The 13,572-nt window shown below is 46.5% G+C and overlaps 1 protein-coding gene across 1 annotated transcript in view; it reads left to right on the top strand.

The window, feature by feature from the left end:
- The window catches only part of sptlc3 (serine palmitoyltransferase, long chain base subunit 3), a gene marked incomplete at both ends in the record, with an annotated part of 27,859 nt that extends 18,923 nt beyond the window's left edge, over nt 1-8,936 (top strand). Inside the window, 4 exons of the mRNA XM_080848277.1 lie at nt 1,953-2,079; nt 7,121-7,256; nt 8,588-8,717; nt 8,820-8,936. Of these exons, the coding sequence (XP_080704403.1) occupies nt 1,953-2,079; nt 7,121-7,256; nt 8,588-8,717; nt 8,820-8,936 (510 nt within the window). The remainder of the gene's footprint in view (nt 1-1,952; nt 2,080-7,120; nt 7,257-8,587; nt 8,718-8,819) is intronic.
- Nucleotides 8,937-13,572: the final 4,636 nt, after the last annotated feature.

Genomic DNA, 13,572 nt, shown 5'->3' on the forward strand with positions numbered 1-13,572 from the left:
CCACATCACGGACGTGGCAGTTGATTATGAAAGAGCGCGCCAAACAACGACGCCACATTGTTTCAATTTTAGGCTGTCCTTGGAGGGACTCGTCCTGCCCAGAGTGAGTGTTGGCACATCCCTCGCTGTGCTTTTAATAAGGTGGTGGAGCTGGCAGGGGTCCAGCTCCTTCTTGTGGCATGAGCTGGAACTGCACTCTAGATTTTACAGATCGCTTGGTAACAAGCATGATAATGACTGGAATATGATTAACATGCTGCACACCCCTGGCAGCTGGGCAGGCCAGGCCTGGGAGAGGTTTCTTTTTTCTGTTTCAGGGTGGGGGTCACATTCGGAAATATGAAAGGCTTTTTTGAATTATTTGTTGTCGTGGTGAAATCCCTCAATCCCTCTTTTTTAAGTAGACTCAGGTTGACCCACAAAAGCACCAGCAGATGTTCCCTTAGAAGCGGCCAGAAATGAGCACCTTAATGATCCAGCCTTAGACTCTGGCAGCCTGCACTACATAGTCAACACAGCTTTTGATCAAGTCGCTCAATGCTGAGCTGAGAGGACCTTTATGGTCCCACCGCTTTAACAGTGGCTCCCTTTCCGCACATATTTAGGAAAAGGCATATGAGTTTGAAATCAGGAGTCTCCGATGAGGCAGAGGAGAAACACACGTACACAAACATGGGCACAGACTCACACACACACATACACACACACACACATACATAAACATTGGCACACACATAGAGCAAATATAGACACACACACACACACACACACACACACACACACACACACACACACAAACACACACACAAACATAGGCACACACACACACACACAGACAACTTCAGAGATGACTGGTTCCAAAGTCACAGATGTGGGGCAGATTTCGGACACATTCCCTTAGCCGGCTTATCTCCCCCGTCCCCCAAGAGCTCACTGGACCCAAAGCACCGCAAATCTCTAGCCCCTCTAAATAGAAACAGATGTTATGCTGCCCTCCCTCCCCTTTGGAGTAGCATGTCCCCTCTCACCCCACCCCCCTACTCCACATACATCTGGCGGAGAAGAGGAGGAGGAGGACTGTACCTCCCTCAGTCCCTCGCTCTTGCTCCTGAAGCTCATCAGCGTTTCCCTGGACACAGATGGCAGTGGGTGGAAACCAGGGGGGCGGCTAACGTCTCGGGCTTCACCTGGCCTCCCGACGCAAAACGCTGGCCAGGCTTGGAGGGCGGTGATGGAGGCCATACCTACATCCCCACTCCCACTCATCCCCCATCCCAAACACACGATGTCCCTCTGGCATATGAGTCTGAGTTTGTAACAATTGGAGTTGTCTTCCGGCAATTAGCTTACTTCCTCTCCTTGCTTGGCTCTGCCTCCAGATCCACTACTGTTGTAAATAGTTGTGTGGATGGTTTTGTCATGCTAAGTTAAGCTAACTTTGAAAGTTGAATGAGGGGATGGGAGAAGGGTTGCCAGTTGGGTTGGGCACCCTCAGTTCACACTGTCACTCTACTGCCTCCTAGTGGTGTTTATGGGGATTGCAAATAATTAAATTCCTTCAATCGCTGTAAGGGAAGTGGGGCTGTAAGGTTGTATCACAGAGGCAAATTTAGCCCTAATGGCAGTGCAGTGAAGGTACAGTAAAGATGTTTCTCATAATTAGGCACATTGAACCTATCTATATGTTTTTCTATGATAATACAAATTGCCGACCGAGACATTCCATCTCCAAAAAAAGGTCATGTTTCACTGTGTTTAGTGGAAACCAAAGCCACATAAATGTTTAAAAAATGTATGTGTTTACACTAAGTTCCTCAGGTTACCACTAAAATGACTGCCCTAGTGAGAGCAGAATTGGAGCGCTCCAATTTAAAGCACATGTAGGTAACAGACGGGTGAAGGCCTCTCGCTCTCCAGTCTCAAACACTCACTTGTGGTGTCTTCTCTCTCAGGAGCTGGTGGACTACCTGCGTAGCTACTCCCACAGTGCTGTCTACTCCTCTGCCATGTCTCCACCAATCACGGAGCAGATCATCAGAGCCATGAAATGCATCATGGGAACAGACGGCACCAAAGAGGGTGAGCATTTGAAGCCTACTATCTCCCTTTATCTCCCATCATGAGACACCTGAGATTTAAACAAGTTTATCATGTACTTAAAGGTACAGTCCATGATTATTATCCAATACACTTGTATAGCTGTCACTCAGAGAAATTCTCCACATAGCCCTCTAGCTGTCTACTCTGATGTGGTTTGGACTGAGCAAAACACTGTTTAAGCCAATTAACCAGAATTCTTCAGGAGCACTGAAGAGAGGGGTGTATTTGATTGGCTGTTCAGTTCAAATATCAACAGTCTTTTGCCAGGATCAAGGATTGCACCTTTAAACAAATGAATGATCCACATTTAGAGTAATGGCACTTTGAAAGGATTTCCCGCTACAGATGGAAAGGCTTCCCCTGTTTCAAGAGACTACCATCATTAAGGCCACTACAGAGTGGAACCAACATCACACACATTTCAGACCAACAACTTCAGAGGCACCCGCACCACACCACACCACATGAGTGGGATGCAGACCCACACCTCACCACAAGCTCATATCAAAACAGCACCACACCACACTGTAGCCAGAGATCCACGTCACCCAGAAGCCAAGGAGCGGCACCAAACGCAGCCAGACGGCCACGCCAGGGCCGAAGGGTGGACGATGCAGAGGTGGGATGACATGCATCCTACACGGGGTCTGTGGCGTCCCACGGAGTGCCTTCCCTAGCAACCCTCACAGCTCAGCAAATGTGCTAACGATTACAGTGGTCTGCCTGGGAAAGGAACGATGCACTACTTCCACACCACCCCCCACCCCCAGCTCATACACACACACACACACACACACACACACACACACACACACACACACACACACACACACACACACACACACACACACACACACACACACACACACACACACACACGTGACCCCTTTGCCGCAGAGGAAATCAGTTTCACATGGGCCCCGTGAGAGACCTGCTTTTCAAAACAGTCACTTCAGTAATGACTTATGACGTTGAGGCAGAGCATCGGTCACCCATCTGTCCGGCTCCAGCCACTCCAGCGTGTGAGCGTCCACACATGCCTGAGCAGATGCTCCGAAAGGCCCATACCACCCTATCAGCAAGACACACAGCTACATACATGTGATTCAACTCACCAGGCTTATATTGAAGAGCCCCCCTTTGGCCCGCAAGACGTCATTTTTTTAAAAACCCCATCGCAAAGGAGAATGATGCAATGGCAATGATCATGCTTTCAAATAGGTCTCGTGTCAGAGGTGGATTCATTTTCCCAGGTGTGTGTGATGAAGTTATGAACCAGATGTCTCGTCGTCCCTAAGCCTTGTTTACACTTGACGTTTGTAGGGTGCCATTCTAGCCTGTACTGCATTGACAACATTATCAGATGTTCTTTGAATATGTCAGAAACTCCATAGGATACTTACAGTCCCTGTACAAAGATATAGAAAGAAAGAGTTGTATGGATGTAAATAGATGACAGGTTTGTAGCACCAGCATGCGTACTTTGAGAAGTGCACTAATGAGGCTCACCTTCTAAACTTATGTCTAGCTCCCTGTCTCCCCAAAGGAAGATCTGGGAGGCCTGTGTGTACTCCATTACAGAGCCAAGGCAGGAGCCCAAGATAGGAATCTATCGGAGCCAAATAAACGTCATAGTTTAGGTTCAGCTGAAAAGGAGACAGTGCCCTATGGCGAGCTGTCACCCGACATGTCTCCTTTCTTCTCTTTGAAGAGGAGTCTTGTTTACATGTGTCGATGGCTCACTCTGAATCTACGCACTGGTGTTACCCTTGGTGTGACTGTGCTGCCAACAGTGACTGTGTCCTTATTCCTGGGCGAGGTAGCTGACGTCATCTCAGCATTTAGAGCTTCCCTGCTGGGCCTTGAGGAAGTCTGAAAAAGTGTAAAGTTGATTGTTGTGCACACCCGAGCGTGAAGTCCCGTCTCGGACCTGTCATTACTCTCTGTTGAGCTCTGCTATGTACACACGTGTAGAAAACAAACTGAGGTTCACGCAGTAAGCATAATGCCAGTTGTGTCTATGAGCTCCAGCAGTGTACAGCTCAGCTCTGTTGTCTGCCTACTCACATAGCTTATAGTTTTAGCAGTGACACTTCTTTTAGTCATGTGTGTTTCATATTATCCTTTTTTTCTGAATGACTGAGGTTGGACTTCATGACGGAGTATGTGGTAATGTTCGTGAACGATAGTCATAGGCGTAGCCTGGGACTGTACGCAAGTTTGCCCGTGTTGATCAGGCCCTCTCGGCATGATATGATCAATGGCTCTGGAGAAGCCAAGATGCTTGGGGACGTAAGTGAGAGAGCACAAACAGCTGTCTGCCCTGATGGAGATTGCTCCTGACCTCTGGGAGAAGCACAGTGCTCTGCTGTGGAGATGCATGACGTGTCCAGAAATGGACAGATCTTTATTTCGTATGGGGTGCAAATGGGCTTTGCCCTGGGGTGACATGCGCATATGTGAGGGATGGGTTGAAGAGGTCAGATCATGCCTCAGTGGGTGAGTTTCACCTGAAGTAGAGCCCCTCGTCTGTTTGCACCCCAAAAACAGCAGGAACTGTAGTTCAAGTCAGCGAGGTCTCTCTCTCTTTCTTGGTAGGTCTTTGCAAAGAAAATCGCAATCAGCCTGGCAAACAAACAAAGTTCTCTGCAAATGAGACCAAATGCGGAGCCCGCTTTTGATTTATTCATTTAAGCCTCACCTGCTCATGATTCAGTTGTCTTGCATTTGGCACAAACCTCCATACATTTTTTTTTTCTTTTGCGTTTTCCTGACGGGGGCTTTATGCAATGCTGAGATGTTTGGCAGCTAGCGAAGTGTTTTGTGCTCTAGGTTTCTGCTGAGATAGGGGATTTGGGTTAAGTGTTGCACACACCCCTTTGAAATACCTGCCAATCTTTTCCTAGGTAATCAAAAAAGTTATTTCCAAGGCAGGCTTTTGCCAAGGCCTCACAACTCCGAACTGCCTGTGTTCCCTTGGCGATCCACATCATTAAGAAGCCCGGGAGGTCAGGGGAACGTTTTATTTTATTTTATTTATATTATTTATTCTTCTTTTTCTCTCCCTCACAAGTGCTGGAATTGATTTATCCTCGATTAAACTTATCTGAGATAGACGTGATATTCAGGCACTCTGTGTATTCTGTTTCACCACGTGGCACGGCTCCACGCGAAATCCATTGCATCCTATTTACAAGCCAAGAGCGCTTTTTGGCATCGCACAGAATTTGTCCACCAGTCAGTTCTGACAAAACAAAACCAGCTGCTGCCATCGCTGACTTGTAATCAAGGGTGACTCAAGCCAAGGTCCAGAGCAAGGCAGAGGTAGAAAAGGATAGAGGATGCTGAACAGGGGTCACGCAGGAAGGAGAGCGGGGGGATGTTGATAAAACAACGGAGCTGCTTTCCATCAAGTGATGGAGCAGATAATGCCTTTAATGACTTGGGCTATTGAAGGAGTCTGAGGCTAGGATTCGACTAAAAAGGTGGGTGATGTCATTTCCTGTGTTGCCTCCACTACTCTGGATTTTCTATCCTCGTGTTATTGAAAACAAAAGACCCTGCAGGCCATCAACACAAACGGAGACACCCTTTCTATGCTGGAAACTTGCTTTTTATACCGTACAGTTTCCCTTTAATCACTTGAAATCATTGCCATGTCAAGTGCAGGGGCTTCACCAGGCCATTTTATTAGGCCATGTGAAGCAACTCTTTCCCTGTGTTCCCATGGCAAAAGGGAGAATAAGCTCTTAGTCCCAGTCCTGCCGTCGTTCAACCATTATGGTTACACAGTGATTGGGGAGGCTAATTGTTTGTAATGACTGTCACAGGCCATTTTTTTCCCTTGTCCCTGTGAGCTCATATTTCTGACACAAGTGTCTGTGGTAAAATGTCACCGCTATAGAGACCTTGCCGGCGAGCCTGTAGGTTAGACAGTTCAGTGAGCCTCATCTGCTTTGTGTCTCCGAAGCCCCCAAACTGCTTTTGTGTTTACTAGCCAGATGGGGGGGGGGGGGGGGGGGTACACACATCACTACACTGTGGGCCACTTTAAAGCCACTGGAGGCTTAAGCTGACACAGATGATTTAAAGCGCACTGGATATGTTATAATCCTTGGATTTGGTTCCATCGAGTGTGGCCTTGTGGGTGTTTGAGGCCAATTTTCACTGTAGGCTTCGCTGGTGTTCTCACTGTTTCGCTAAGCATGGGAGATTTGCCACCTGTGAAATATGATGGATATGGATAAGGTGAGAACATTGGTTCTTGTCAGTGCCAGTAATAAACATTTGTAATTAAGGATGCAACACAAGGGGACCGTATGACTGTAGTAGACGGCGATTCAGCGTGGTCAGCTGAGATGTTTTGATGAAAACACAAGTAGATATTTTGGGCGAGGACACGCACGCACACCCAGAGTCTAAGCTTGTACCTTCAGCTTGTGAAACTGTTGAACGCAAACCAATAGCTGGGGGGCACAACATCTTTAGTCGATGTGTAAGGCTCAGTGCTCTTTTATGGCTTTTGGCACCTCTCTTCTGTCCTCCGAGATAAGCACCCAATAAATAATGTATAGTGAGGATATGGGGTGAATTCCAGTCTGCTGTCTTGTCAGGGGGAAAAAAAACTCCTGCTATGGTAACCAATTGTATGGGGACTACTGGAAGAGTTCAAAAGAAAAATGTCTAAACAAAGACCTCTTTCAATCTAAACAAGTGTCATGAAGTAGTCAACCGGTTTCATAACTGCTTTCATTTTTAACGACACGCTGTAAATCTGCGTACCGCACCGTTAAATAACTCAACACAATCATACATCAACACAAACACCCTGCTGAGCTGCATTTTTAAGGTTTTTATCTGTTAACGCACATCTGACACTTCTGCCGAATCTGAATACATGCCATGTTCGTCCTTATCCACCGCTTGTGCTGTCCCTCTCTGCACAGATGTGTGGAGAACGCCTATTGCATGTGTCAGGATGGTATAGAGACGTTAAAGCTTCTGTTTCCACTTCCCCCAGGGCTCAACAGAGTGCGTCGGCTGGGGGAGAACACCAGGTACTTCAGGTCCCGTCTGCAGGAGATGGGCTTCATCATTTACGGCAACAGAGCCTCCCCCGTGGTCCCTCTGCTGCTCTACTTACCGGGAAAAGTTGTGTGAGTAGTCTGCCGCAGAGCTCCAACCTGCACTCTAACCTAGCACATTTAATGCATGTTTCACTCTATTACTGCTTTAAGGACAGGCCAGGTATGACGTGTTTGTACAAATCGACAAAAATAAATCCGCCATCAAGTAGCCAAGATGCGAAAGCTCGATAATTGTTGGTGTGTTTGTAAGTGTGCGTGTTTTCCTCCTTGCTGTGGTGCCCTCTGGACTCTTGTAAAGCTGTGCTGAACTGGTGAACTTGCCCTCAGTAACTCCTCTGCCAACAGAATAGAAAAAAAAGATAGAAACCTTGAACGCCACCTCCCTCCCTCCTTTCCTCCCTTCCTTCCTCCCTCCCTCCCTCCCTCTCTCTCTCACTCACACTCACACACATACACACGCAACAGCGAGAAGACAAGGACATTCATCTCCACTGGTCAGTCAGTCCCAAAGAGCGATGTCTCTTTCAGGGGGACATTGGACCGCGGCCACACTGGATGTTCCAGATGCTCGGTGAATCAGTTGTGCACAGAGAAGCGATGTGACACGCGAGAGGTTCATCCTCTCACGCGCGTTTCAGACGCTTCCAAAGATAACAGGCTTCTGGCAGGGCTACAAAGCCACGGGCAGCTGCAAGGCCTTTATAAACTGAGCTCCCGCTTTCTCTCTCTCTCTGTCTCTCTGTCTTTGTCTCTCTTGCCTGTGTTCTATTCCTGCCTCCGTTCTCTCATGTGAGGAACGGTAGTGAGGGTGTTGGGGGGGGGGGGGGGGGGGGCGTTGGTCCTCCCCATTCCATTCTCTCTTCTCCCACCTGCCTCTCTGTCTGTCTCTCACCTTTCATGTCCACCACGGGGGACAGGGGTACAGTACTGCTGTTGTGTTTAGAATGGACACACACACACACACACACACACACGCAGGGTAAAGGAGAGGTTAGACAGATGAGGGGTCACGGAGTCACGGAAGCAGAGGCTACTGGGTCTGCCTGCGTCCAGCCCTGCTCAGGGTTCGGTCACAGTGTTTTTATCTGTTCACTGACAAAAAGCAAGACCCAGACAGGTCACAAAGAGAGTCCCTGCAGCCTTTCACTCATTTCTGAAAAATCCTGTTTTTGCAAGCTTTCCTGTCTGTGATTTATGAAACTAGCAGAACTCTTATTTTTTAATTAATCTTATTTTTTAATTATTTTTTTTTGTATTGCTGTTTGTTAACCAATAATTCATGATTGATAGAATTCAATGCCTTATAGTCACTTAGAAAGAAACTACACAAACTACAATTAGACTAGGCACTTGAGTTTTGCACGACGGCAGGAGATGATAAACTGGTGTGTGCTCCACAGGGCTTTCTCCCGCACGTTGCTGGCTCAGAACATAGGTGTGGTGGTGGTGGGGTTCCCCGCCACGCCAATCACAGAGGCCCGGGCTCGCTTCTGCGTGTCGGCTGCCCACACCAGACCCATGCTGGACAAGGTAGGGGACTGAACCAAACGGCAGAACTGTTTCACTTCCTCTTGCTCTCTTGTCACTTCATGTCGTGCTTGATTCCCGCTCTCTAATATCTCGTGTACCCAGGTGTTGAAGGCGCTGGACGAGACAGGTGACCTGCTTCGGGTGAAGTTCTCCAGCCGCAAGTTCTCCTCCGCGAGGCCGGAGCTTCGCGAAGAGACAGACTACGAGCCAGACGGCTGATATGAACTAGAGCCCTCCAGTGACCTGCTCTGTGAGCAGTAGTCCCGAAGGACAGTCCATACAAACGCCATAGTCCTCTATTTCAGGAGGATGGGATTGTTACTCTGTCTCCCATGAAACACAGGATCACATCCACTCTTCGCTGGAGGAATTTGGGAAATGTGACACTCCTAAATGTGGACACTCATAATAATGTTCTTGAGGCTCCTGCCCATACTGCCCATAATCATACAAAGATTGAAATCTGTGCCCGCGGGGGGGGGGGGGGGGACTATCATAAAGGGAAACTGAAGATGAAGGAATTTGAAAGCCTTCAAAAGATGCAGCAGATTAAAAAGAGAAAAAATTCACAAACAGACCAGACAATTAACTCTACATCTTTGACCTACATCACATTTCCAAGTGCAGATTATGGAGCCTTTGAAATGGTCATTTTTTGTTAACAGCTCTTTGCAATGTTGGAAAAAGACCACCATGGAGGAGCATGGAGTGTGGATGATTGAGAAGAGACGAGGAGGAGGAGTGTTTTTTGTTGAGCTTTATGTCACTAATGGAAAAAGCTGCGGTTGTTTGATATACTATTGTGTTATGCATCTGTTTGTCAGACTTCCCACTCACTAAGGCAATACCGCAATTACTCGTTCCAGATAGTGCTATGATGAGCTGGCAGACACATGAATGATACAGAAGGATAACACTTTTATAGTATATGTGATGATTTCAGAATAATAACTTAATTTCCACCTTAAGGTCTCACTGTGGGGTTTCCTTGTGTGTGTGTTTGTGTGTGTGTGTGTTTGTGTGTGTGTGTGTGTGTGTGTGTGTGTGTGTGTGTGTGTGTGTGTGTGTGTGTGTGTGTGTGTGTGTGTGTGTGTGTGTGTGTGTGTGTGTGTGTGCTTCTTTTCATGTTTGCATGCTTCTGAATTCCCCTTCTCACGTGTGGCAAGTAGTCTCTGTAGAAACACTGCTGTTTTCCTTCATATACAAAACATTCTCTAACAACCTTCTTGACATATAGTTTAGTGTCAAGGGTGTGTTCCATCTTCATCATCTGTGTCTGATTCTGTCAGCACCTTAATTGTTGCATTTAAAGTCATGGGAGACAAAACACAAACACAAATGTTTGATATCTTTGAAGGTAAGCATCCTGAGTATGCATTATGGCAGCCAACATTCCAATTACCTGACATGGGAGAGAGACACATTTCTAAGGGTATTTAACAATTAATTTGTTTAATACTGGAGGGAATCTAGGCTACAATAAATATTTCACCAAATGACAGGGGAGGCATAGCCTGCACTTGTTCATCCACCACCACCACCACATTGTTTGTGTATTTTCATAGATTTAAATACTATGGAGACAGGTAAACTCTTTGAACAGAATTTAATGACGTGATTGGATAATTCGTTCTTTGTTGATTTTGAGAACGTGCATGGAAACTGAACAGTTACACCTCAAAACAGAGACAAATACTTTGTGCTCGCAGGGAGCGTTTCTTTCCACATCAGTTTTATTTGATTGACTCTTCTCTTCATGGGAACCGTCCTGTTGCACCTAATGCTGTAAACACGCAATGTCTTGTGTTTGGAAGAAGTCCTAACGAAACAGTATACCTGCTGAAGCAAGCTACCACGCAAAAAAAAAGCAACACGAAACTCCCAGTACCATCAGAATGTGTTTGGAACGTCTGTGTTTTAGGGGGACATCTCTCACACACAGTACAGGCCTCTTTGATCTGCCACCAATGTGTGATGGTGTGAGAGTTGTTCACACTCAAGCCTGCCACCGGATCCCATTAGCCTCCCTGTGGCAGCCCTCTACGGCCCCACAAGCCCCCTGGCTAATGACTGGCAAGACACATCCTGCACAAATGGAGGCCACTTTGAAAAAAAAGGTGGTCAGGGAATGCTGTTGTCAAATACATCAATGGTGTTTAGATCTGGCTTGAGTTTTGGGGGGGCTTTTCCGGTTATATTGGGTTAGATCAGATTGTGTGTAATAACTACACAACCAAGTATGGTCTTCATTCGTTTTGGGGGGTGGGAGTGTCACATGTTAAGCTTGAGGATGTAAACAGGAAGGCTCTTTGCCCACCGAAGCATACTCAAAGTATGTCACACAATATATTTACACAGTGCCACCTTTATTTACTCTCCCATGCAAACAGCCATCTGTTTTTTTTCCCCTCTTAGACTGGCACGCATACGAAATTAAAGGAGGGAGTGCCCTGGGGGCTAGCCAACGTTCTTGCTCGTTCAGACAATATTTCTGACTACCTAGTACATGACTCATATGATCTCCTCAATACAATCACTGGCCCCAGCGTGTGGCTCTCTGTGACAGAACTGATACTGGAATTCCTCTGTCCAACGTAACACTGTCGGCCCTCCTACAGTGGAATGAGCTGCCAAAGGGGTCTTGCAGTTTAGTGGTGGTGTAACATAGCAGAACAACATGTGGAGAGATTAGAGTGATAGACACAGTAGGTTTGTCATATATATAAACATGTCCAATACTCCTATTTATCAATGTGTTCCTAATCTGGAGGGGGGGTGGGTGCTATGAAGTCTGAAGGCGCTGATGGAACTGCTAAAACTTGCACTCCAATACATTCTCACAATAACAGCAGCCGTCACAGCAGAGCAGCAAGGTTCTGGGGAAACATCTGTCCAAGAGCAGGCCGTCGGCGGAGAGGGCCCCCTGAGCTAGGCTGGCCCGTTCTTTTGAACTGCAGAGCTGAGCTCGCTGCTCTTATTGGAATGGCATGTTGCTGCTATTCTGGAGGGGGAACCTCTGGTAGCCCTTTGAAGTCGGCCAGTGTGTCCAAGGTTGTGGATTCTCTCCACCGTTTCCCATTTCTGCTTTAGTGGGATTCTGAAGCACAGGGCACGGGCATACAAACAGCAGCTTTACATGTTCGCGACAGGTGTTCAGCATAGAGGTAGATAGAGCGTACAGATTTATGTGTGTGACAGCTTTTTAAGAGAGAATCAAAATGAGATTGGACAGCTCTTTAGAGCTCACACCTCCATGTGTGATCAGGGTCATGTTTGGTTGACATAGTGTTATGAGTAGCTATTAAAATGTAAAAAATAAAAAAATTATTCCAAGCAGTTGCCCTTGAATTGAAATTACTACCAATATAACCATCTCTTTAAACAATTGAAGGTATTGAATCCAGGTTAATTCACTTATTGCAAAGGACACCGTTTTGTGCTATTCACATTCTGTGTTCAAACCTCTGCCTGCTTATGGCAATTTAAGGGTCATACAAACGTAATTCAGTTCTTGTAAAGGTTCCTATATTGTGGTTTATTACTGTAACACTTGCTGAATCTTTAAACTACATAAAATAACACTGTTCTGTCACAAAGACAACACAATTAAAACACTAAAACCGTGATTAACGGAGAGAATGGCCATTTGTGAGAGCACTCTGCACTAGGCAGGAGCTTTAAAAGCCTCCCACCGTGTGAGGCTATAACTTGACGCTGTGCATAAATCCTTTGAAGTCGGCAATAAACAAATCCCTCTGAGGTGACTGACAACATTTGTCTGTGTATGGATTACGTGCTACGGTTCGGACCCAGCCCAAGAATCAACAAATAGAAATAGAAAATCTCTCTTAAGGACGTTGATTGATTCATGGAACCATTGCGTGAAATGACAAACGTTCAAATAGACATTTCGATGCATATTTTGATGGAGATTGATCTGTTGGAGATGAACCCCCTGCTCTGACTTCAGACATAATCTGTCAAGCCACGAACCATAGACATAGTAAATCGCGTGTGGCCCACTCGTGTCCCGCCACTCCTTTGCCGCGTGTGGGTACGTAGTTTAAGTAGCCTACCCTGCGCTGGCTTGGGCGGGATCAGAAGGGTTAAATATAGGGGGAGGGGGAGATGAGATGACAGCAAACCAACAGAGCGGTATATAAAAACACTTCGGGCGCACTCAAAGCAGGCACTGAGTTTGTGTTGGAGAGCACTCGTATGACCAAGCAAAGAGGAGCGTACTTCGTGAAACTGGGGAAGAGTGAGACGCTCTTGACAGCATGTACCTGAATTTCTGACAAGAAGTTTTGCGCAAAATACAATAGCACCGTTGTGTGCCCTGAGCCCTTTTCTAAAAAAAAAAATCATAGAGAATGGAATTATAACTTGGTTAAGGTAACAACTCGTTCTCAATACCTACGCTTGAGTGTTGGGCAAAAAGGAACTGTATGCACAGGACAACGGACATGCTTGATAAACGCAGTATTCGGTGCAAAGGGGCCAAATTAAGGAGCAAGAGATGAAAGAGAGAATTCCATTTGTCAAGGGTGAAGTGATGCAGAAGTCTGCCATTCCTTTCGTTTGCCTGATTGTGAGGCAATTCACCTGAACTCCAGCGAGGAGCGAAAAGAGCAACTTCAGAAGGCTACTTTGAGATCCTTGCGTTCTACACACAGGAGACTCAATAACTCCTCGTGCAAACTAATATTTGCAGGGACGTGTACTTTTTTATTGAGATGGGAAATGTCAGAACTTCTAGAGCTGTGGCCATACATTAGACCCTTTACCTGGACACCACCACAGAACTTTTCATGAATTCGTATTTCGGAGCCATTGTCTGACAACTACACTGGTT

This window comes from Sprattus sprattus (genome assembly GCF_963457725.1).
Source record: "Sprattus sprattus genome assembly, chromosome: 12".
NCBI lineage: Eukaryota > Metazoa > Chordata > Actinopteri > Clupeiformes > Clupeidae > Sprattus > Sprattus sprattus.